This window comes from Leptodactylus fuscus, chromosome 3 (genome assembly GCF_031893055.1).
Source record: "Leptodactylus fuscus isolate aLepFus1 chromosome 3, aLepFus1.hap2, whole genome shotgun sequence".
NCBI classification, from domain to species: domain Eukaryota; kingdom Metazoa; phylum Chordata; class Amphibia; order Anura; family Leptodactylidae; genus Leptodactylus; species Leptodactylus fuscus.
This window is the reverse complement of record NC_134267.1, coordinates 163,543,076-163,570,153: the sequence shown is the minus strand read 5'-3', so window position 1 is coordinate 163,570,153 and position 27,078 is coordinate 163,543,076. Positions and strand designations below refer to the sequence as shown.

The 27,078-nt window shown below is 39.5% G+C and overlaps 1 protein-coding gene across 1 annotated transcript in view; it reads left to right on the top strand.

The window, feature by feature from the left end:
* SKIL (SKI like proto-oncogene) overlaps nucleotides 1-26,117 on the top strand; it is a 30,878-nt gene extending 4,761 nt beyond the window's left edge. The window contains exons 3-7 of the mRNA XM_075268678.1: nucleotides 12,019-12,113; nucleotides 15,846-16,090; nucleotides 19,652-19,812; nucleotides 20,424-20,648; nucleotides 24,152-26,117. Of these exons, the coding sequence (XP_075124779.1) occupies nucleotides 12,019-12,113; nucleotides 15,846-16,090; nucleotides 19,652-19,812; nucleotides 20,424-20,648; nucleotides 24,152-24,313 (888 nt within the window). The 3' untranslated portion in view covers nucleotides 24,314-26,117. The remainder of the gene's footprint in view (nucleotides 1-12,018; nucleotides 12,114-15,845; nucleotides 16,091-19,651; nucleotides 19,813-20,423; nucleotides 20,649-24,151) is intronic.
* The last annotated feature ends 961 nt before the right edge of the window (nucleotides 26,118-27,078 follow it).

Genomic DNA, 27,078 nt, shown 5'->3' with positions numbered 1-27,078 from the left:
TTCCTCCTGGCTGACTTACTTTAATGGATCATGCTATTAATAGCATGTCTGGTGCATTTTCTGACTCATCTTGGTTACACCCACATTTCTAGACGACTTTAAAACTGTCTAGTGAGGTGTGAAAAGTGTCTAAAGCACATTTTCACATATATGACATATTTGTGGTGCAATTTGCACCAGAATTTTGAAATATTTTGCATAGTCATTCTACACCGTTTTGCCTAAAGTGTGCAGCTCTCTGCATGTATACGGTTGTACACTGTGTTGTGACTTGGCACCCATCGAATTGTAAAGGTGCCCTACTGTATCTGGAAGAATCTCCATATGTCATGCTACAAAGTCTGAGGTGTATGAAAATGTGTTCTGTCTAATTAATGTGGAATTCAACAGAAAACATTTGTTTCGTGCTTCATCAGATGGCATATCCTAGCAGTATGCTCTATAGTATTCATTGTAGACATGTGGAGCCACCAGATGACAGCACACATAGTAGGGACTTTGTTCCGTAGTACATGCTCTATGCACATGTCTTCATGACTCCTAGGGCCCCCTTCACACAGATGTGATTCACTTTTTGAAAATCCACATCAAATTTAAGGGGTTGTGCAGGATTACAAAATATGGCTGCTTTCTTCTTCTCAGTAAGTGACGTCGTGTCTGTTGGTCACATGGCCATGCTTCATCTTTGTCCCATTCATCTTAATAGGAATGAGTTGTAGTATTGCCATGTGACCAACGGACTTGACGTCATTTTCTAAAAAGAAGAAAGCACAGTTTATATTAATCTTTCTGAACTCCTTTAACCTTATTTCCATACTGACTTGAATAACCAAATTGCCCCAAATTGATCTTGATTTTTTTTTTCTTTTTATGTTGTTTTCCTCTGTGTGGTGTACCGTACAGATCACATACTGATGACATATCTTGTGACAGATCATCAGTATGAAAAATCAAATTGGGCCTGGAAAACCTCTTTAGGTCGGGGCCCCACTTGGTGTAAACACCATGGAAAAAACATGGCATTTTACAGTCGCAGCAAAGTGGATGGGATTCTGGAAAATCCCATGCCCACTTTGTGGTGAAATACGTGTTGTGGATACTTGGCGATTATTAAACCGGCGGTTTCCCTGTAGATATAATTGAAGCAGAAAGTCCCTAGAAGAAACCTCTGCAAATTTTCTATGTAAAACGCTGTATGAATAATGGCTTTGCATTGCTGCCGTGGCTTTGCTTTTTTTTGCTGCGAGTTGCCACGGGGGGCCTTAGCCTCAATTGAACATCCTACTCACAGGACAACTTTCTTTTTAAGCCGGCTATACATAGTAGATGGCTGACAGCTATTTTGTCTTCTCCATAACCTACACACTACTGAATGGGAGAGGGGAGACCATAGCTCTCTTAGCCAGTGTTGTTTATCCAAATCTCTTCAACTGTTCCAGAGATATAAGCCCTTTTAGTGTTGATACAAATTGGGTATACTAGCCAAGTGGACTGTAACACTGGTTTTACTGGGGGCAGGGCCGCTGTATGCTTATGTCAAGTTGAGCTTTTCCTGGCACACCTGTAGCAGTAACACCTTCTTTTTTTTCCCTCCGTCACGTAGGTTATATTGATGTTTGTTAAACTTTATTATTTGTGGTGTGATGCCAGACCTAGCATAGCTCCAAAGAGGACTGATTGTTGGTGGGTGCCTGGTAGGGGTGTCTGTAATGAGTTTATTTGTGGATCAAAGTCTATTGTTTCTGTGATCATGTCTCAATATGCAAATTGAAAAACATCCACAGACGCGATCAACTGTGGTCAAAATTCAAAGCTTGACACTAGGTACAAGCTTTGAATGTAAGTTTAAGGGTATGAATATCAGTGAAAATAGGCAAAGGGCGTGTTTTGAAGCTTTTGGGCCCCAGTGCAAAATCTGTAATGTGGTCCTTAGCTATCTTGTGCCATTTAGAATGGTAGTATATTTGATATGGTAGAGGGACCTTTGGGGCCCCTTTTAGGGTCAAGGGCCCAGTAGTAACTGCTATCACTACACCCTGACATGAAGCATACAGTACACAAAGACAATATCCATGATGGTGCTGCAGTAGTCAAACCAAAGTTAAACTTTGACTTTTGACCATAGGTGCTTAGGTCTGCAAATGTTTTGCCTGTCTCTGAACACTTAGATGTGCTCACAGAAACCAGTAGACCTGGACTCTCTGATCAGTTTAGCATCTCTGGTCATCAAGCCCCTACAAGGCACACACCAACAGAGTCCCTCTCAGTCCTCCTGATATATTATACACCTAACAAAAATAATCAGATTTTTATAATAGGAAGAGTTCAACATGTCATTTTAAAAATTAGGGGTGTTTGTTCAACCCCTGAACAATGCTGTAAATTTGGGTTATTAGATCCAAGGTTGGTGTGGGATCTGCAGCCATAATATAGATTATGTAATTAGCCTTTATTTTGGGTGTTTTTTTTTGTGAAATATACTTATTCCTTTGGGAGGACTTACTTATTTTCTTACGTCACATACAGTCCAATCTACTTATTACATGAACTGAATGGAGGCATCATGACCAAGTACTAGCTCCCCTTTGACCTCTGATGTTGGATGTTTTGTCTACCTGTCAGCTGAACAAACTAGATCAATGGCTATGTGATGTTAGTTAACAGCCTCTTTAGGATTTCGCTGGTAATTATGATGGATTTGTCTATCGCAGGTGCTCCATTGTCAGTGATGTATTCGTTTAGTTAAGGTAATGTTAGTGGAAACCAATCCCATCAATTTTTTTTTTCCTTCAGACAGAAGAACTTCATATTTTCCAAATATTTCATAGCACAAAATGTAGTATGGAAATAATTAAATACTGTAATAATATATATGGTGTGGCTGCTTTCTCATTTATTATACATATTTCATATGCAGTGTTAGAGATCAAGCATTTGTCAACATGAATAATTGGGCTGTAGTCATAACACACGATGATGTCAGTCATTCCTCGCTTCTAATCAGAAATTGCAGAAATAAGGTTATTATATTAAACTCGTTCCTTTTACAAGTCGGAGTAATATTATCATGCCCTGCAGGGAATCTAAAATTCCTCACAGTTCTGCTGAAGCTGCCAGCAGAATACATACTGCACGGCCTTACTGCACATGGCCTGGTCATCTTCATGTGGCCTTAGGAGTAGCTGTGTCATACCATTTTACATTGAGTTAGAATGTATTGTGGAGTCAATAAGTCACTAATAATACACATTGGGCATGGTGGTGGTGGTTCATCTTAAAGGGGCTCTAACAATGAGAAATGTCATTTTTAGATAAGCACATCCTTGCATAGCCTTTAGAAAGGCTATTCCACACCTACCTTTAGTATGTAAATTGCCGCAGTAGATTTTGAATAAGTCTGTTTTTATTCATTTGCTAATGAGTTTCGACCGTGCACCGGAAGTGTCTGTGTGCGCTGTCTGCTTTATGTGTATGTATAGCAGAGGCTGCTGTGCTGACGACTTATCTCTGCTTTACATACACGTAAAGCAGACAGTGCACACAGACACTTCCGGTGCACGGTCTAAGCTCATTAGCATATGAGAAAAAATGGACTTATACAAAATCTGCTGAGGCAATTTACATACTAAAGGTAGGTGTGGAATAGACTTTCTAAAGGCTATGCAAGGATGTGCTTATCTAAAAATGACTTTTCCCAATAATAGAGCCCCTTTAAAGGAACACTGAACATAGAAAACGTGCAAGAAATCCCAGGACCTCTCCTCTTTTATCTCGTCCTTTCAGTTACACTGGGTTCACACTAGCATTCGGCACTCTGTTCTCAGGTTTCCGTCTTCTGCATGCAGAAGACGGAAACCTGTCATGCCGAGTCCGGCTGTGAGCGCTGGTGAGCGTTTTATGCTCTCTGCGGCGAAACCGTTTTTTTTTTAAAACCGGAGACAGAGTACTGCATGTCCGACTCTGTGTCCGGTTTAAAAAAAACTGTTTTGCCGCAGAGAGCATAAAGCGCTCCCCGGCGCTCACGGCCGGACACTTTTCAAACCCATTCAAATGAATGGTTTTGAAAGATGCCAGCAGGTTTCCATCTCCTGCCCAGTTTTGTGCAGGCAATGGAAACCTGCAGAACGGACTCCCGGGCACAGATGTGAACAAGCCCTTAGTCCTATGTCTCATATTAGAGTTAAAACTGAGAGGTTACACCAAATTGTTATTTATGTGCTCCTGGAGCCCTGTACCCCTATTCCATCTCATAGTCCTGTAACAGTTTGCAGTCGAATTGACTGGAGCTTCCGTCCTTCCTCTTCTCCCGGTCTGCAGTAGTAGAAGATGATGAGGGTTATATACAACATGCTGTAGACTGATTGTTCCGGTCTACTTGCTTTCTTTTAACATTTGTTTCTAAATTTAATGTTACTTTAAATAAAGATAGACTCAAAATAGCTTCTATACTAACAGTTTTTGGGGAAGGGGTAGGTGTTTATATATTAAATCATTGGAGGAAATTTATTAAGACTGACAATTCCAATGTCAGTCCAATTAATCAATTTCTCAATTAGCATGAGATGTCTCAATTAAGAGGCTACAGCAAGTCTACAGCATAGATTTTCGGTACAACTCACGCCATTTTTCTGGCATGAGCTATAGTAAATTTGTTGGACCCACAGTATCCGCCCCGGGCCACCTTGGTCTTTGTCCCCCTCTTCCCACTTTTGTAAAAAGTGCTGAGGGGTGCTGCAGAATCAACAATATGGTGCCTCTTTGACATAAAAAGAGTTGTGCACCAAAGATTTGCCGCATTTGTACCCATCTGCACCAGAAACTGAAACAACCATCGGGGCAGGGGTGGGGGGGTGCGGGGTGGGTTTGGGGTTCTGTCTCTGCATTTAGTCTTAGTTATGCAGTTTTTTAATCTAAGGCCGTGGCCCCATGTTGCGAACAGGCAGTGTTTTTGGCTGCCATGGAAACGCCACAGCAAAAAAACCCCTACATTTTACATTACCTACAAAATAAATTGGATTCTTGCTAATCCCATCCAAAAATCTGCAGCGGAAATGCTGGCGTTTTCTGCATACGTATAAGAGGAGAATAAGGAAACTCTACAGACTTTCTGTAAAAAAATAAATAAATCCATTAATGCACGTCCTTTGTGGTCTTTTCCACTGCGTTTTTTTTTTTTCCGCTGCAGCTCGCTACCTGGGAGCTGGAACCTTCGCTTAAAGCCAGGTATAGATCCTAAAGGGAGTGTTTGCTCATGGTGTGTTTTGATATGATTTATATGACAAGTTTACACTTTGCATGGTAGAAATGAATCAGCTATACAATCCAATGTAAATATTGCATCGAGGAACTGCAGAATTACATTGTGCTTTAAACATTGTGGCTGCGAGAGTAGTCTTACTTCCACCTATTAGGTTATTGTAAACACATGACCTGTTATAAAATCAGATTTTTAATGCTGAGCAAAAAATGCACAGTGAAAAGGTAGGTACTGACTTCTATATCGTGCCTGAGCCCCTGAATTGACAGCTGCTTTATATGTGACCCGAGCCTTCCACCTTGTCACTGCTGCGTTTGCCAGTCACCAGCTATGCAGTGCTTGCATAGAATTGCTGCAATGTAAAGAGCCCTCCTCTTTTTGCTTATACTTGCAAATGCTAATAATGCAAAGTGAATGAAAAATGCTACACAGCAGGTTTCAGACCCAGGTAGCTGTACATGATCATTATGTGTACTTATATTGTGGTTTGTTGATCATTTTTAGAATACGGGGTGGTTGTTATACATGGGAAATAATGCTAGATATTAGAAAGTTATAGGAATTATTTTCTGAGAATAAGGCTTACATTACATATTTTTTAGTATTGGATTAAAGCATCATGCTGTGTGGCAATGTGTCGTGGAAGTAAGCATTACATTAAGTAAGCATGATATATTATGTATTAGAATTCTATTCTGTTTACCTGTTTTGTCTCTGTAGTCATTTATATGTTTTTATTTAGAGCAAATTCTGTAGTTGCATTAGATTTTATTCTTGTCTGCTTTTATGTTCACTCCTTTTGCACACGAGCTCCTCCTGTTCCACATTTATGTCCAAAACTTCAGAATTTTAGCTATCAGCCATAGTGAATGAGACTAGTGTAATATACTTTTATATATACTTGAAGTGCCATGGGGATATCATCTGTCGGTACACACATTCAGTGGTCTGCTATAATGAACATTTCCTGTGATGGAGGTCACTAGAAAACCGCAGACTAAATATGACATGTCAGTTATTCCATTATCTATAAAGGAAGACGGAAACAGTGGTAGGTTCATAGGCATGATATGAGTCATGTCTAGGACTTCTGTAATGGGTTAATTTTAAATGGGTGGATTTTATAGGGTACCTGTGTTTTCAGCAGACATCGAAATATCTGCATGGTCTTGGGTTGTTCTTTGGCTGTATTCACATTTATACATCAGATTTTCCTGCTGCTAAATAGCCCCATTATGGCTACAGACAGGGCAGCATGTACAATAAGGAGAAGTCTGTCCTTCCCTGATCCATTATAACTACTACAGGCAGTAAATAGTTTCTTTCACACTAGTGTTTGGATTTCCGTCCTTCATGTCTGCATGGGGACCCAAAAGACGGAAATGCTGCCCGCTTAAAAGTGGTTACACGCAGACACCCATAGACCCAATAGACTATAATGCGTTCCACCACATTCTGTGTCCTTGTAGGACATTTCTCTCTGCTGATATTAAGTGCATTGGGGCACGGAGTGACTTGAACACTAATGTCAAACAAGTTTTCTGTCATGAGAAAATGTAAAGTAGCTATAATATAGCAGATCCAGAGACCCATGACTGCAAATCCTGATTATGATGTAGCTGAAAAGATCCTTGACACAGAAATAGAGATATTAGAGCACAATAAGGATCACTGTTTGTCTATGACTAATATCCCATCAATAACACAAACATTTATTCAGAAATAAATATGCTCACTTTGACCTTTGAGAATCTGTTTAGAAGCTGGGAAAGCTTGACAGCGAACCTGTATTGCTTTTTTAATGGTATCTATGGATAAACTGTCCCTAGAAATGGAGTGAACAGCAAATGTCTGGTTGGGGGACGCCTAGTGGTAGCAACTTTTTAGACTAGTTTTCTAGCAGAAAGCAGCCACGTTTTTAATCCGCATGTTACATTCTGGTCCTGAATCCCACGCTGTATTAAATGAGACTACGTTGTCTGAAAAGTTAGTAACCCTTTGAAACCTCCAAAATTCTTTCCAAATCTAATAGTGCAGAGGACTTTAATAGGTTTGATTTCTGCTGAGTGAAGAGGATCATATATGTAGATAAGAGAAGTTGGTGGTTGTTCAATTTTTCGTTACCAGATCCCTTGCATTTTGACATGATTTTCTGATATTGCTGCGTCTGTGGGAACAGAATTGATTCTCCCTGGAGAAATGGTGACTAATTCAATTTTACCCTGTCCAATCCTGTTGCTTTCTCGAAGAGGAAAGGTGATATGCTGCCTGGCAGCTCACTTTTTCTTATCAAAATAACATTCTGTTCAGCTAAACCAAATAGAGGTCTACTACCACCAAAATCTGTTGCAAGAGCACTTCTATGCTGCTATAGAGGTTCATGGAGACATAGTGAACACACTGTTTTTGTATCAAAATGCAATTTTGTTGCTGAGAAAATTACCTTTTAATACATATCAAAGGAGCTGTTCAGTGCACCTGAGGTGTGGCTGTCCCTTCCAGAGCACCTGCAGGAACCAAAGGCAAAAATGGGTTCTCTAATGTGCTAGTCTCGTGGTGCAGCAAACTACTCATTTTATGCCACCGACACCCTCTATAACACCATATAAGTGGTTTAGATGTGCTGTTGATTTTTGGTGGTGGTGGTGGACTTCCTTTAAGGGTAAGGTCACAGCAGAAAATCGACAACATTACTGTTTCAAACCTGCAATAGCAAAAATGCACCACATGGCACTTTGTTTTGGTTCTCTCTTTGTATGACATAGGTTGAAATATGTCATACAAAGATGAGCAGTGTATGGATGAGATTTATTAAGATGTCATCCACTTTGCACTTTCATTTTGAGCAAGTGTTTTGGTGTACAATTTGCTGTTAGATGTGGGTCCGTGCTCCAGAGATAACTTGCTCACCAATTTGGGAGAGGGGCTGGGGGTCATGAGAACAAGGTCTCTTGTACTTCCACAAACAAATGGAGACTTTAGTGGAGCAATGTTCAGAATGAGAAATCTTCAGAAAAAATTCATAACCCTCTTAAGTTTAATAGCTTTTCTTCTATGTATTATTCATTGTTGGAACTAACCAGATAAAATCAGGTATGAAATGTCCTCAGTAATATTCATCACTGCTCTATCCTGAAAGAGCCAGTTAATGATACAGAATAGCCTCCCCCGAAGCTTTTTACTGTCATTTCCATTGACATTTTAGCTCTTTGGTTCGATGTTTAGCTTTGATACATAGATAAGAATGTCCAGTACTTATCTTTTGGGCAGCGTATAAGAGTGGACCACTTTATAAAGGTATTGCAGCTGGATCTCCCAGGGTTTTGTGGGCTTATTGAGTTAGAAATGGGTACACTACGATGTATGCCATGGGCAGGTTTGTTTGCAGATTGGCAGTACAATGCTAGTGAATAAAGTTTTACATAGCCTGGTCATTCAGTGGATTTTTCCTCTCTAGATTTCAGGTCACATTGCCTATTGTCAAATCTATATTATGGATTTATCATTGAATTTTAGGGAATTTAACCCTTTTCAAATGCAAATGGACCATAAACTGTTTACTTCATGTGGAATTGTTAAAAATCTGCAGCAGAAAAAATCTGCAGCATCTAAACCCATCCTGAATGTATGGATGTTGCATAGCAGGCCAGGAGTACAGGACAACACAAGTATCTCACAAGTATTCTTTGGGACACAATTCTTGTAAAGAGGACCATTTACCACCTCCACCAAGTCTAACACTTTACATTCTTCATTAGGTACCAGTCTACGGACTCCAGCACAGCTGGAAGTTTTTCTCTAGCTCCCACCATTCCTGAGCAATTATTGCTATTAGTTTCAGTACCCAATATGGTGTTAAGACTATCTGACTCCACTTTAGGACCACACACTTGAAGGACGATTCACGACTATTTTTACTACAAATATGGTATAAGATATGGTGTTATGTAATTAAAGGACATGCTGATAATACTTCTGGTCACAAGTGGACATGTCCCCATTCATCTGATGACTGTTTTAGTGCCAAACACATAGATATCTGTATCCTTATTCAAATAAGTGAGACAGCTGCAGAATTTTTGGCCACCAGTCTGCTGTGTGTGTGACTGTACCAACGTTGATTCCCAAACATTGTTCTGTGTGAACATGTCCAAAGATTACATGTCAAGCCATAAAGTTCTCGCTGTTTCTTCGGATTATTTATGTGAGCACTAAATTCATAATTTATCTGTTCATTGTCTTACGTAAACTGGGGATGTGCTGCTGACCCTTATGTAAAATGTGGAATGATTGGTCACACAAATGACCGTTCAGGTGTCCCCCCCCCCCCCCCCCCCCGCCACTATGTCCATTGCTACATAAAAATGGAAGTAAGCGGGTCAGTCCCCTTGTGTTGATGATCGGTCCTGGGTACAGAATGTCTCGATAGGACCGCAGACAATTTATGTAATAAAATCACCCTAATTTCTGGAAATACAGTGAGGGGCCATAAACTAAAGCCTTTACCCAGATCTCAATTGTGCTGGTTTTGTTTTCACATGCATGCTGGCATTGAACGAAGCAGCAGGATGCAGGAGCTGTTTGCTGCCGTCTCCTCCTAGAGGATTGCTGTTCATGATCAGGTTGGATGGAGAACTAGATGCACCTACAAAAGGTCACGCTGTCTTTGAGAGGAAACCAGTGTCACATTGCGTTGTTTTCAAGTTTTCTTCACTTGTATACGATGATTAATTCTGTAAGAAATGTACTTCCCCTTAGATAAACATGGCAGTGGCATAGAAAGGATGATACAGTGCTCAGCTATCTACAGCAGATCGCTGCCATGTTGTGCAGGTGATGTCTGTAGATAAATGCAATGTGAATGTCTGTCTCAGAATAGAGGACAGGACAGTATACTGAATACTCTGAGATACAGATTACATATCAGATGAGTCACTATTTCTATTACAAGAGTGTATGCTCTTTTAGTGTCACACTGAGAAAGGCTTCACATTCGCTCATTATTTCCCACAATTTGCATCAATGTCAGCAGCATTTGTACATTTGCCGTTTGAACACAACATGTTTATGGCAAACAGTGTTTAGGAAAGCATGTTCAATAGCTTTGTGAAAAATAGGCCTTAAAGGGATTTTCCAGTTTTTGTTTTGTGTCCTTTCATAGGCTATATCTGATGGGTGAGGTTCTTGTACTATATGCAGTACAGACTTGGAGGTGAATAGCTCCGTACACTGTATAGTGGCAGGGTAGTATTATTTCAGCTCGGCTCCTATTGACATCAACAGGTCCTGAGCTGCAGTCCAGCCACTATGTATAATCAATAGTAGATATCGGATGCAGTTCTGAGGAGCTGAACTGTGCTGGCCTCTCACCTATCTATCTATCTATCTATCTATCTATCTATCTATCTATCTATCTTATTCTAAGGATAAACCATTAAAAACTCATTCTAAACCCCTTTAACTTGAGGGCCTACATTGCAAAAAAATCAAAGCTAAGAATGGCTTCAATAGGAATGGAAAATATAAAGGAAGTGATTCTACTTCTCAGTTCTGGTGAGTCCACATCCTTCGACTCAAAAAAAAAAAAATCTCTTCAAAATTTACAACAAAAAAGTATTTTCAGCAGCGTGTGATCTCAGCCTCAAAAGGAATGAATTTCCAGTTTTTAAAATATTTATTAAAACCATATAGTTGAAGGGTTTTTTTCTGTACATGGTTATGGGGGGCGACCATATTGCCTGAGCTTCTCTTTATAGTATAGTAATGGTCATAGGTAGCAATATCCTGGAGCCGACTTATTGAAGTCTATGGGAGGGTTTACTACACTTGTTCTATGCAGGGAGGGGGAATAAATAAGCTGTGGATACAATGATGGATCACTATGTCATCTGTTGAAGTATTATCTTGTGTTATTTTGCTATCTGTTGTGTCTGTAATGTAAATTAGATGAATTCTACAACGGAACCTTCTACAGAATTGGCAAGTGCCACTACCTTCGACTCTGTGGCCAACATAAAATTGCTGGATGCTTTTTTTTTGTTTTTGTCTTGCATAGCGATAGTAGCATGGGCAGTTAAACATAAAATCATCAGATTCTTAAATACGTTTAACATAAAAACTGTGTTTAAAAGAAGGCCAAGAATGGCTTCAACAAGAATGGGAAATATAAAGGAAGCATTTATACTTCTTTCTGCTAGATTCACTCCCGGCTTTGACTCAAAAACACAGTGTTTTTTTTGAATATTTCATTTTCTATTGATGATGATTTTTAAAGGTCACTTCTAATATTGACTTATATGCTATGTCAGTCCGTCACGTCATAGATTCGATCAGTTTCTGTTCAATAACCTGAGCATTGTCTAGTTGTGTACCACATTTTATAGGTTTATGATTCTTTAGAGCAGTGTTTTAGTGACTGATGGTGGCAGAATTTACCATGTTATAGTAAGGGTATTTTCATATTACGGAATCTTAGGCGTTTTTAAGGCAAATACTAGATTCCATCCTTCAGAGGTCTAATCAGCTAGTGTGTAGCATAATTGTGTAGATAGAAGCCACTGACAAGGGTTATTCTTTTAGGAAATAAATAGATATCCATTTTTACATTTTATAAAGTTTTTTTTGTATCACCTGGAGTTATTTTATGGGGAGCGATACTAAAACAGACAGGTCAGGATTTCTGACAGGTCCTCCTCAAGATGAAGTTTTCACTTTACTAGCAGAACATACTACAGTGATTTCCTATATTTTTTTTTTCTTAGACTGAACATATACAGACATTGGAATTGCCTTCTTGGTACCCAGTTATCAAGCAGGAAGATGATGGCACCACCCGACCACATTTGCTGCACCCAAGGTGAGTAAAGTCTAGATAAATTACACTTAAAATGAAAGAAAGGAAATAAAATAAATGAATTTTTTTTACAGCCAGGAAATTAATTTTTTTTATTATTTTATTTGTTAATTTAGTTTGTGCCTTGACCATCTGCTGGTCTTTGTAAAGATGCAGTCATGTGTATTTCGGCTCACCTTCTGCTTTCCTCATTACCTTTTATCCTGCAGCTAGGAATAGCATCAGGCAGTCTATTGGCTGGAGAGCCCATGGTGATATCACACTGGGGAGCCCACATCAGGACTGCTGAAGCACACTTCCTTGGGAGTTGCTGCCCTTAAGCTTTCTCTTTCTAATATTCCTTCTCAGATTCAGGTCATTTCACTGGTCTTGTACGGCCCGATACTCTAATTTTAGTTTAGTAAATTACCAGCCAGAACCTTGCTTAGACCACTCTTCTACACATACAGAAGGACAATGCAAATTACAGGCGGAGGGAGGGGGGCATTTCTAGGTGGGTGAAGCTGTTCTTCATATCAATATAAGGAAAATTCAAATATATAAAAAATAATTCTACTTCTGAATATTTCCCTATTGGACACTTATGGGATAGCCACAGGATTTGTCATAAATGTCTAATAGATGCAGATATCGTCTGTGGGAACATAAGGGTCCTCTAACTCTCAAGCCACCTGTCTACATGCGCAGCTTTCTCCATTTATTTCTGTGTAAGCTAGCCTGTTTGACTGTTTCCATAACTTCCATAGAAGTGAATGAAGTGCTGTCAGTTCTACATTAATTCTCAGCTTGTATGCCATGGTCCCATCAGCAGGTAATGGAGGAATGGAGGGACCCCCATTCTACAAATGGGTGTGGGAACTGCATTTGTTAAACAATTATGGCATATTCTGTCTAAGGGAGCGTTCACACTACCGTCGGTTTCCGACAGGTAGTGTCCGCTCCTAGTGTCCGCTCAAAATCTGGCACGGACATTAGGAGCGGACACTAGCCGTGTCCGTGACACCTGTCATTTATTTCAATGGGCATCTGGTGCGTTCTTTTGCACTCCGCGCCCTTCCTTCCCTGTCCGCAAGTGAAGATGTCCGACTTCTCAAGCGGACAGAAGAACCCTGCATGTCGGGTTTTTCTGTCCGCTTGAGAAGTCGGACATCTTCACTTGCGGACAGGGAAGGAAGGGCGCGGAGTGCAAAAGAACGCACCCGATCACCATTTAGATAAATGACAGGTGTCACGGACACAGCTAGTGTCCGCTCCTAATGTCCGTGCCAGATTTTGAGCGGACACTACCTGTCGGACACCGATGGTAGTGTGAATGCCTCCTAAGATTGAAATACCTCTTTTAATAAAACCTATTAGGGAGTTGTATAAATAATTTAATATTATACTGTTAACTAGTCAGAAAACTTGTATGCAAGTGATTTCACATCTGTCATTGCTTGTCTGCAGACCTTTACCAGAATGCAGACTGCTATTTGTAGTTTATCTACAGGAACAAGGTCGGAATATATTCTTTTCTGCAGCCCGCCCATGTGAGGTTGACTTGTCTTTGCATTGTGATATTATACTTGTCTATGTTGGTTGTCCTGCAGAAATATCATTGTTTAGGTCCAAGATTTACCATCTAATGGTGTACGGGTCCTTCTGACCACTGCCTTCCTGGTCCAGAGTAGCAACATTTGCTTCTGCATCTTACTTTGCTAAATAATAAAGTCAAGGGTTACATGATGTTAATCTAAAATAGTAAGGGACGTGACAAATGTCTGTTCCTCATTAATAGGTTGGCATAACACCTTTCATTTTGTAACTGCTGTGCTTGCTCTCAGTTAATTCTCTTCCTACAGTATTTACATCAAGCATTAAAATTCATTGGGGAAACAAGTTGAGCCCTGTCAAAGCTGATAGACGGAGAAGTTGCTAGTCTGCCATAGTCTCAAACTCCATCTCATACATAACCATATTCAATTAAACCAATAAATGTCAATGGGACAACGTATTCAACATGTTGTTAAAGTTTGCAGTGTAAATGGTGGCCCATGTTTGGTTTGCATGTGCAGTGTATAGGCTAGAAAGATCATATTTGTTCTGGTTCAAATCTTACTGGTGGGTTTCCAATAGGGAGACAGTCTAGTTCCTACTGGAGAACTATTTGGCATATTTTTTCAATGGAGCATTACCTTTAAGATTTCCTAAACCAGCTGGATCTCTTCAAGGAGAACCAGCATTCAATTGTTGAAATTCAACCTGTCTGATTCTCTCCCTCCCCCTTGGGGTAGAGTTAGGAGGCCCTCATACACATTAGTTGCTTGGTCTGTCCCATTTGCCATGTACAGTTCCCTCTTCTTCCTCTTTATGGAGAACAAACAATATTCTAATATTAAAATGTTATACACTCAGCAATTTAGATTGTGAGAAGGAGAATAATAGTACAGCAACTATGTAATCTGTGGATGATATAATATTAATATATTATATTTTTTCCTTGTAAAATTGTTTTTTGGTTACAGGGAGAATTCAGTGAAGGATTTCCAGTGATAAAAAATTAATTTAGCTCCAGAGCGGGTTGTGGGCTGTGTATGTGCCATGGACCCTTTGATTTACGGATCAATGCAGGTCCAGGCTAGTGAATTGCCAACAATGCTATCTTCTGATATGTCACTGGGATGTGTCACAAGGTGGTGATAAAGGTGGATTTTCCCTGTAAGCTGCCCATGCACGACATCAGTTTGTGGTCAAAAACACTTCTTCCTATTACACTTGTATTTTTTTCATCTTGTGTTCTTCCACTCCGTTTCATTATCTTCCCTTCTCTCAACCTGCGTTAGTTTTATAATAATAATAATAATAATAATAATATAATTTTTTAATCTCTGTATATTGGGCTTAATGTTTAATCTATAAATGCACAGTATGTGCAGTCATACAGATTTTTTTTACATGATTTGTTAGTTAATAAAATGCTTTTTTATCAGGAGGAAAATCTGTATTTTGCTACAATTTGAGATTGATGACTTTTATAATCGTGCGTACAAGGCGGAAGAAAATGTGGTGACTAAATATAGTCATTTGTTAGGTTACATGCCATTTATGTGTTCATGCTGCTGAAAATCAGCCTTGTAGCTGAGGCCTGTATCCCTCCCGCCCAGCCCGTATTAGCTAATTTTCTAGCCTGACTACCTGCGGTGAGACAAATGCATTCTATAAATATTAATGCATTAAATGAAGTCTGAATGCCGATGATCAAACAAATATTATTTATCTGGAAGTGAAGGGAAAACAAAGATGTAAGTTAATTGATGTCCTTGTGAATGCACAGGATAAACAGCTGTGCTTATTGCAAGTAGGGTGTAGTCTTAAAGGGGTTGTTCAGCCTTAAAGGGAGTTAGGTTTACTCACTGTATACAAATTTTAAATTTAGCTTGACCACCAAGTCCAAGGGCTGAAAGACTTGTTGTTATTCTGTCCTGCTAACACAGCTGACGGTTTGCTACAGTGTATCAATTCAGGCAATTCTTTAAGTTAAATGCAGGAGCAGCAAAAACCTCTACCGTGTCCAAGACTCCATGATTCATTGTAATAAGCAAGGAGATAATTGAGAAGACCTGAGACGAGAGGGAGGTTTTCAGCACTATTCATTGACTGCAAGCAGAGATCTTAATAATGTAGATAATAAACATGATGTTGTAAAATGTTTCCTTTTTTCATTGTTAATATTAAATGTCTTAAATTATTTTTCAGCTATTATCTCTACATGTATGATAAAGTGGTGGCACCAAATGTGTCCCTCTCTGCTGCTGTATCGCAGTGTAAGGAATCCAAGACCATAAGAAGAGATGCGGAGACCAATAAGCAGTCAGTAGCAGAGTCTGAAAACCAGGCCCGGAGCACAAAACATAAATCTGCTACCTCATACCCTGACCTCTCCATGGAGGAGCAGGAGAGCGTAGATCTGAAAACCGATACAGAGTCCAGTAATAAACAACGTAAGTAACGCATGTGAACACCACAACCCATGCTCCTCCAAGGAATATTGCAAGATGCCCCGATTAACAGCTTGGCTTTCTGTTGATACGTGGAATTATCTCCCTGATTGTTTTGCTGTCCCTGAGGATGTGACATAATGCGATAAGACATGGAAACTGCGTTCAGCTGTACTAGAGACACAGTATTTGAGAGCTGTTTGAGTGATGTTTTTGTCATCAGTCAGTACAGACTAGACTGGGAATGATTTATTGTATTAAAATACATTTTTTTTAAGTAATGAAAGGGCTCCTATATAAAGTACAGCACCTAAGGTAATGTGCCATACACTATAAAAAAAAAAACAAACCAAAACTGTTTACGTGCCCAATAAATTTGCCTTCTTAGCAAACGCTAAATCTATAAACAAATTCTGCTAGCTTTCTGAACCTATATTGACAAATCTGACTTTTTATCATTGTTTTTAGGGCCAGTGTTTATTGTGGTTGCAGCAAAATTTTCTGATACAGGGCTCCAAATTCCCTGCGTAGATATATAAGCCACAAGAGGGAGTTTAATGCATTCAGTGTTAATATTGAGTGAACTGTAAAAGCAGTATGCAGCAAGTTCCCCTTGCAGGTGTCTGCAGACAGCCAGAATTTACTATTTAGTAGCACTTCAGCCCTTTTTTTGGCTAGACAATGCTATCTCACCAGCAGTATTAGGGTCCATTCACACTGAGTTTTTTGGCGAGGATTTTGGCGCTGAATCAGTGTCAGAATCCATATGGAAAAAACACCTCCCCATAGAGTTCTATGGGTTCCACTAGGTTTTTTTTTTTTTTTTTTTCCACTAGCGGAAAAAAAAAAAAAAGCTTCCTTCAGGTGGATTCCGCCTGCAAAAACCAACACAGTCAATATGAGGCGGAGAATCCACGTGGAATGGGCAAAAACAGCTAGCATTTTTTTTCAAGGTCCATACACTGTGCTGGAGGAAAATAAAATTCCTAATTCCTGAAGTGGATTTTTTCCTCGCCAAAAAACTCTGTGTGAATGGACCCTTATTAGCTGTATGCTCTTGTGTCCTTGACACTCTGGTGTCTTCTGTCGCAGTTGGTCCAGCATGCACTGGGGCTCGGCTGAGGGTAGTCAGTGGTCATAGCAAAAGAACCGGTGATATCACTCTCATATGTCGCTGGTTCCTTTCCTTAGGCCACAAGCCTCGGCGTGGGCTGAACTGGACTGTGGTGGGGGACAGACAAGTGACTCCCCCCCCCCCCCAATATTTCACTACCCTGGCCTCCTGCCCAAGTGCACAACCCCTTTAATGATATATAGGAAATGTTAGACTGTTTTCTTAATGGGCATTTCTAGCTCTGTATTGGGCACCTATAGCTTATGCCTTCATTGCCTTCAGTTAAGACAAATCAAATTGCGAACCCCCCTATATTTTGGGATAATCCTACCATTAGTGCAGGTGCTGTTTTACTTAAGTTTATGATTTTGTGTTACTCTTCTGAGATTTGGGGTTTATTAATATATTGTGTCATAATTGGAATCTACTTGATTTGCTGAGAGAGAAATCCTAGTCTAATCGGTGATAATCGCAATGAAGTATATTCTCCTCCGACATTAATCCTGTGTGTCTGGGTTGTTTGCAGAGATTATTTGAGATGGCTGCATTGAGGAGTTCTATTTATAGACTGCCTTGTGAATCTCATGACACCACTCACATTATTTCTGCCCTGTTGTATACCCAGCTACAGTAAAAGAAAAACCACATGAATCGTACAGTTTGCTGGTTTACGGTTCACTTTATGAACAGAGGCATGTAGCTGAAAAAGATTTATTAAACAATCACAGGCTATAAAAGATGCAGAGAATCTAATGCTCCCAACGTTCTCCCTTTACTGCCTTCCCAATATCTCCGTGCCAGGCAGGACCACCATTTAATCTTCGTTCACAAGCGCTGCTAAATCAATAGACTATGTGGAAGGAAAGCGGATGTGGATGCTTTTTATTCAGCACTCTTTTCCCAGACCAAAAGAAGGTTTTACTGGAGAGTTTTCTCATGAACTACAATAATTATACAGATGTTACAGTGACTGAGGCATTTAGTATATTGTTTCAGCACAAAATAGTGCTCCTGCAGGTGACTATGGGGATAGCAGGTGGAAAGGAGGAGGCGGAGAAGGAGCTCAACATTTTTTTCATGTAGCAGTGGAATTCCAAGATCAATTGTTCTGAAGTTGTCCATGCATTTACATATATGTTTGCTAGATTTTGTACAATCTTCTGCAAAGTGGCCTCCACACATTCCAATCTGCTCCATAGTGACCCCCACACAGTACAATCTGCTCCGCAGTGGCCCCCACACAGTCCAATATGCTCCACAGTTGCCCCCACAAAGTATAATCTGTTCCACAGATGGGTGCCCACAAGGAGGGCTCTGAGTGCCACCTCTGGTACCAGTGCCATAGGTTCGCCATCTCAGAACTAGTAGGCCATTCTCTGATGACAAGTCTTGTGCATTGTCCGAACATACTATGAAAGAGATGCTAACATACGTGATCTGCAGAACTTATGTATGATGTCAACTTTCATAGTGAGAAAGTATACCTGAAAGAGTCTATGCCCTTTCATAACATTTTTGACATTTCCTGGCACTGAAACTAAGGGGCAGAAATGCTCAGCTAAGTGCCATGCCCTTTCAGCTGTGATTGGCTTTTTTTCTTTGCTCATGACAGCTGAGACTTCAATAAGAAGTGCAGAAGTTGTGTAATGCTCTGTTCAGTGCTTCTGTCCTTTTATTTCAGTGACCCGGACTCTCACCGATCAAAACTTATGTCGCGTTACACTTACTTTTTTTTTGAAAAGTGTTGATATCTTCACTTGTCAGTATTGTACTGTTTCAGTCTATGGCAAATTGCTGCTGTTTTAGTATATGCCTGTACAATAGAAGTCTAACTTGCAGCATGTGTGGTTGGTTAATCATAAATTCCCATATACCACCTAGCCAATATGCCTCCTTTACAATCTTTCAAGTGTTCTTGTGTGAACATAGCCTGATTGCAGAGCATCTACTGGATAAAGGAGAAATGGGCGCTTGTTTATCACTAGACTCGCATGTAGCGGGAACTTTATTGGGAACTCCTGTACATCTGCTCATCTACTTCTAATAAGTAGTAGTAATTCAGTCTATAAAAACATGCAAGCATGGTTTAGAGGGCTAAATTGTGCAAGCTGAAAAAAGTGGGGAAAACCTAACATAAATGATTTTGATTATGGAATTATTGTGCAAGATGCAGTGATTTCAGTAGTTCATACTGGTGCTCAATATGATACTGGTGCTTATATGCTCTTAACATGTAGTATATAACTAGCAAAGTGTTCACACAGACGTACTCAGTGAATTGGCCTCCAAGTGACTGTAACATGCGATTTCTTATGCCGTGATCATTGTTTCGTTTCCTATATGTGAGGGTGTTTAGACTCCAAAGAGATCACACATCCCCCGGCTTTTCCATAGCAGCCCCGTTTCTCTTGTCTTATATACATTAATCATCAAAGCTTCATCTATTGTAGAAACCCGCTCCGGTGATGGGGAGAAAGACAGCCCAGTCTGTAATAAGGATGATATATGTGAGGATGACAAGGGTCACATTATGGAAGAAGTTGTGAAGACATTCCTAAAACAGCAAGAAAAATTAAATTACATTTTACAGAAAAAGCACCAAATCCAGATGGTAAGTACAGAGCTTTTTTAACTTGCACCTAGCAACAGAAATTCGAGACTTGCTCTGGGGTTTCTTCTGCATGTTATTACGATGAGTAGCATCATTTAATGGACCTATGTGTGTGTGGCCACCAACTACAGCTTCATGGCTTTTTCTAGCGTCAAAACTGAGTAATAGGAAAGGAAACCTCTTTTTTCTTTGGTGTACTGAAACAATTGACTCCGATTAAAATCAAAGGGACAGATTATTATTATTATTATTATTATTATTATTCCAAGTGATAGAAGGCTGTGGATGAGTGTATATGGAGAGGATGTGAGGAAGGCAAGGGAAAACGCTCTCCCTCTGCGTTATACAGCTTGAGCTTATTTGTTAGGGGTTTGCCTGAGAAACCATTTTTTGGCTGCTTAAGCAGCAAGTAGCAGATTTATGAATTCAGCTCTGGGATATAATAGGGACCAGTACAAGAAAAGTTTACAAAATTACTCCACTTCTTTCAATAATGCTATAGTTAAAACATGAAATGACATTCAGAGATGGATAAACCCTTTAAGTGGGAAAGGCTAGTAGCCCGCTTTTGTATAGCCTCTATTTGACTGGAAGATTTGTTTTTCTGATAGGAGGTTGAAATGCTGAGCAGCTCGAAGGCTATGAAAGAACTGACAGCGGAGCAGCAGAACTTGCAGAAAGAGTTTGAGTGCTTACAGACAGAGCACATGCAGAAGATGGAAGAGTTATATGATGAGCAACGAGACCTGGAGGAGAAGCTCAAACAAGTTAAGAAGCAGAAATGTTCCTGCGATTCTAATGCAGAGCGGGATAAGGAGACACAGTATGCAAACCAGGTAAGCAGATGTGATACAAAAAGTTCTCATGTAAAGAGGACCTTTCACCACCTCCAACAGGCCCAGCTCTTTACATCAATTAAAAGGTGCTGCTTCACTGATCCCAGCACAGTTACAATTTTTTCTCTAGCTCCCATCGTCTCTGGGCAATTGATACTATTTTTTTTTTGGTCTCTGATATGCTATTTAGTCTGTACTGTCAGAAAGGAGCAGACAAAAGGGTGTGATCCTGAGCTGTGACACTGGCTGCCTCTGATCTGAGCTCTGAATAACCCCCTCTCTGACACCACCCTTCTGACATTACAGAAGTTATGTATCACATCAGACAACAAAACTAACTGTTCTTGTTGCTCGGGATCAGTGGAGGCTTGAGAGAAAATTGTAATATATCTGTTCTGGAATGAGTAGAGCAGCGCCTATTAACAGATGCTAAGAACTGAATTGGTCAAACAACTTTTTATAAATTAGTACAGATGAATATAAGCAACTTTGTAATATGTCTGTTATGGAAATCTGTTTTCTTCTCCACTTATTGGGATGCTCTTCTTATATTCACCCTGACTATTTACATAGCATCATCCATAGGAAGCTCATACACAGAACTCTATGGAGAGGAGAGGGGGAAGGAGGTGGCTATTAACTGATTTATTGTATTATTCTGTACAGTAGTAGAATCTGATCTTGAAACATAACAGCATTTGGAGGAGTCCCTTACTTGGCGGAGGGAGAGGGGGTGACTCATTGTGAACCAAGTGCAGTTATAACTACAGTCAGTTCTGGAGCCACGGGTGCTTTTCCTTAAAAATAATTTAAACCCTGATTAATTCTAGGCTATATATAATTACTAAGTGTACAGTTTATCTTTGATTAAATATTTGTTTCATTTACTTATAAAGGAAAGCACCTTTGACCCCAGAACTGATTGCAGTTATATGTGTAATACAGTGTATGTAGCAGCTACAGCCTCCGTATACTCCTCCCCCCACCACGATAGTCTAATATGTAAAAAGTAACTCTGAAACCTATTTCTTAAATAAGATATTTTACAAAGTTGTTTCTTATATTTTCTTGTACTATTCATTTGTAAATGTTTATACTTGGAGTTTCACTTAAAGCCTATTTAAAAATGTAACCATTGTTTCCGACAATTTCTGACATCTCTTAGACTTGTTAGATGATAGTTGTGTTTGGTGGGGTTCAGCTTCTGAAACTGCTTCCAGTTGCCAAAATGAAGTGACAGAAGTGCAACTTTTACTTTGCCTTGTCTTTGCTTAAGATGAGCTCATAGACTTTCAGTGATCCCTGCACGTAGTGAGCTGAGACTGTCAACAGCTGAGCCATTCTGTCCTTCTGGCTTGTCCGAAGTTTCTCTTAAGTGACTGATAAGGGGGCATTCACACGGAATAAAGTGACGCTGATTTTGCCACCATAACTCGTGTCAGAATTGACGCTGATAAAAATGACTCCCGTTGATTTCAATTCGCGACAGAATCAACACCACTTTACTCTGGGTGAATGCCCTCTTAAACTTTTCACGGTTATTCCCGTGTAATGCGGCATATCTATAGGAAAGGATTACTTTGGTGAGACTTCAGTTTTTGGGATCCCCTAGTTCTGAGAATAAAGGGGTGCTCATGTAAGTTTTCTTTGCACAGCCGTGTCCTGTCTGCTCACTGTGTAAGGGAAAACTAGTGAAGAGGATGCCCCGCTATGCTATAGCTCTGTGTTCCCTTCACTCTCATGATCATTTTAGATGCTATTGTATTTTAGGTGTATCTGCTACATGTTGATGTAGAACTGGTACCTTTTGTTATGCCTTGGGAGTTCAAGGCGAAAAATAGAGCGTCCATATCCTTTCATAGCTCATCATATATTTTAGTATCTTGGTAAACCTGCCATTTACACCTTCCAAAACAAAAGAAAGAGTGTGAAAATGTTATTTATAGGAGTGTAAATATAGAAGTTAACTTAGAGTGCATATTGTAATGACTTTTCAGTTTTATTCATGAAATATTTATTTCTTGTGATGTCTGTACTACAGACAGACAGAAAACCCTTTTCTTCTTGAGAGTGGTGTTGGATGTTTCCTAATGCAGTCGTTGTTTGAAAACATTTACATCTTATCAGTGATGGAAGTGAAATATTTTTGCTGGTATGGTTCCCTTGATACAAGCCATGTGTCTATATGTGCATCTGTTTGAAGTTCACAGATACTGCTGTGTTAGTGTCAGTACTTCATGGCAGTCTTTGGCAGTAGGGCTGTTAGAAATGGCACTTGCAGTGTTTAAGATCCCATTTACTGCACATAGTGATTAGAAAAAAAAAATTCTAGTATGTAAATGGTAATTTCAAATATACTATATAAATCCTGCACATCCCTGTTCAGTATAGTGCATCTACCTCACTTATTAGATTACATTAATTTGCATAAAACATATTAATTGTAGATTTTTACGCATCTTATGCTGGATTGTAGTCCAGAGCTGCATTCACAACTAAGCTTTTCTTTTTGAGAATTTAGTTCTGCAAATGAAAGGAGAAAGTGTTTGTCCATTACATTACATGGGCCTGAGCCATAAGGGATCTGCCTGACAATAGTTTTCGAGTAACAGCCAGGAGAACATTGTTCACACTACTGTAGCTTGGTGTTATGAGACTCTGTGCAGTATCCTTGCTGAATATAGTTTAGAATGGACCTAGTTATGGCTTATCTGTTTAAGAAAGAAAAGCCTGGGCTTATTAAAAATTCATCATTCCCAGTCGTACATTGCAACGTCTTCCATCAGAGGAATGCAGAGTGGCCCCCAAACAGTAGGTTGTTGACAGATCCTCCTAAAAAGATAGTTTTGACTGCCACTGATGTAATGTGCATGACCAGCTTTACTAATGTGTTTGGATAGACAGAACATTGTGGTTAGGTGCCTACCATAATTTTTAGCAGGGAAAACAAGTAAAACAAGGAAAGCACCATGGAATTAATAGTGCTATATAAATAAATAATAATAATGCTGTAAAGCACTGTTCACATTTCCTTTTTGCCTGTTCCATTATCCATAGAACAATTGAAATCGTGGCGGGGATTTTTTTCAGGAATCTACAATGGAGTCTCCTAGTGGAACCTCCAATCTATATGTGAACATAACCTAATTCAGTGATGACATGGAAGGAGGTGCAGGGGGAATAGTTATAGAAACTACTATTGTCTCATGTAAACTTTATGACTAAAGAATGAGGGAGAAGTCATAGGAATTGGTTTTTATTCCACAATGTCCATACAAAGCTTTGGATTTTATATGTTTGGCCTGGCTACTGGAGTTCCACTGCAGTACTTGGGATAAATAAAAAAAAATGCTGCTTTTAATTTAATTATTATTATTGTTATTTTTATTATTTTTGTTGTTGTTGTTGTTATTATTATTATTATTATTATTATTATTATTATTATTATTATTATTATTATTATTATTATATGATATATTTTATTCTGATTTCTTTTCCTGCAGTTGACAGAATTGCGACAGAGGCTGGATCAGGCAGAAGCTGACCGGAGAGAGCTGCAAGATGAACTGAGGAGAGAACGGGAAGCCAGGGAAAAGTTGGAGTTGATGATAAAGGAGCTGAAGCTTCAGATACTGAAGTCAGCTAAGAGTGGTAACGGGGACTAGAAGATGAAGCTCACTGACAAGTCATTCTACTTCTAACAGGGTTTATGTGGTGGCTTGGACTATATTGTGAGTGCATTATTGTGCTGCATACATGGGGAGGGACTGGTTCTGCTGGAAAGTATGTAGAGCTGCATTGAATCACATCACTGCTGGGATATCAGTCAGCTCAACAGCTACTTTTCAGCTTGTCCAGCTTCTAAGGAAGTTTTTCCACCCTGCGGTGCAGTAAACTTTACAAGTTGTGTCCCAGAAGTTTCTTCTATGTTGCTAATTGGCTCATAAGACTCTAAAGAGCCCCCGTATCTGGCCACGACTACTTTTTTTTTTGTGAGAGATTTCTAATCTCCCTATACTCCAGCATTACATCATAACTGCACTTTCTGTCTCCATATGTGTGGCAGCTGCTGGACATCGACTAGGTTAACCATACAAAATGCTGCTACTTGTTTTACCTTGGACTATGTTACTGGTTGTCATCATAAATGTTCTCCATTATTGAGTCCTTTTATAACAGCCCTGTGGGGGGTACATTAATGGTAACCTAAGAAGTCATTATATGTCACCATACAGTAAAACTCTTCTATGCATTCATCGACATTCATTGATCATCTTCCAGCATTCATACTCTTTGATAAGCTACGACTTCTATCACCCGTATATACATTTACTTTTGAGATTTCAGCACCTAATATGACAAAGGCTGCTGCACCCATGCAATAGAATAGACTTTCTTCATGTTGTATTGAAATGTTTTGAACGTTATTTTTCTGTGTGACAAATATTATTTATTGTTAAGAAAAAAAGTTCTTTTATTTCCTGTTTTAGAATTAACCTATAATCTACTAGATGCTCTCAGTGCTTTCTAGGTTTTGCACCCCATTAGGATGCAAGAAACCTAACCATTGCCCATTATTAATACTCTTCCGGACTACAGAATATTATTTATCACCCGTCAATGTAGCTTCATATTCTCCTCTGTATATTTCAATGACTACTCACAATGGTGAGGTGAGCAAGAAAGTATATTTTAGTACAGAACCATATACTGACAAGAGTTGACCAGAGAAAAGAAGGCCATATAGCAATAGCATCCAATCCAAGCATGCTAGCTGAGCTCAGATTGTTTGCTATTGGCTTCAAGACCTTTTTTTTTGTCAATTGAAATCATACAATATAGAAGGCCTAGTTTTTATCCATTGTATTGTATGCAGAGAATGTTTTATAACCAAACATTAATAAACCATGTATGCCACTTTGGTAAAATTGCAAGAAGAGCAAGTCTGGATGTACTTCTGCGTGTTTCTTTATGCCTTTCTATGGTCTGGTTACTGGGTATAACTTTTCATGCATGACTTTCAGTAGGCTGGCAGTTCTGACAAATATGGGATGATATTGGTGCTTTAGCAAAGTGCCTGAAATTTGCTATTTTAGGCCATTTACACTCTTATTGCAGTAGCCATGGCTGATATTGTATGGCTAAAACTCTAGGGCAGGTTTATCAATTTCTGAAATAAGTGGTGTGTGAGGTTCACTATAGTATTTTACTAATGTGTATGATTTTCTAAAATGGGCACAAGATCTCCACCAGCTCAGACCTGTGATAGGTTTGCCTGTGGGTTGGCCTACTACCATGTCTGCTATTGATTATGAGCTTGCCACCCCGTGTATTCCTGCTACACTAGTAGAGGGGTCCTATTCCTGCCTGCCCTATAATTTCAAGTTCTAGACATTAGTAAATATGTTGTACGGCCGAGATTAACAAGACATTTCCAGCCATTATGATACCTTTAAGGAAAGACTAGATTAAAGAATGGGCAGCCTCAAACCCCAAAAAATTTTGCATCTTTGGGGGAGATAGAGCATATCATTGGAGGCCATTATATAAATAAACTGCCCTGGTATTTCAGAGATTGTAGCCTGTCAGTTCACTTGTGACTGCATGGTCCGATGAATAATAATTTAATGTTTAGGTTGTATTACTTTTAAAATTATAGACTTCTTGAGCAGAAAGCTGCTGCATCCTTGATCTGGCAATGATAGATTGAATGTTGCAGACTGTGAGCAGAAAAGCTTTGTGTTGACCTTGTCACTTACTGTCACCACAAACCCTGACTCTGAATACTAGAAGGAGAGTCTGTTGTAAACTCCATAATCCTTTTCAGAACTGTCTGTTGACACCTAGTAACATTACCTACCATTGCAGCTCATGGTTAACCAACTTGCATCTGTGCAGTTTAACAGGGTTGCAACATCATGACCACTTGAGACACAACAGATGGGTTGTCTTGTGAAGGTGGCTAAATTACCGTTGTAGAACCGTGAAATAACAAGATGTCGCACCACATTTATCTTAGAAGTAGCTTATGATATCTTGACTTGCTCTTTATTTGCTCTCATAACCGGTGTAGTCTATGATGGGGCCTTGCATGTCGTGACTACTGCTGTGCTGCATCTCCTCTTCTCTGCACATTGCCCACCAGCTTGATGCAAAACAGCAGAGTCAAGCGACACAAAATGGTTGGTAAGGATACCGCACAATTTTAAATGTAACAGCATTGAAGCCTTTATATTACATCCACAATTCCCTACCTGCCTGTGGCTCTTGAGACCCAAACTTAGAGCTTTATACAAATGCCTATAATGCTGTAAGTTGATGTCATGCCAGGAATTGTGGTTGCAGTATGGACCCAAAAATGTTCCATCATCACAATTGTGTAAATTGGTCAGAAGTGCTCATGTGCTTAACTGTATTATGGTTCTGAGTT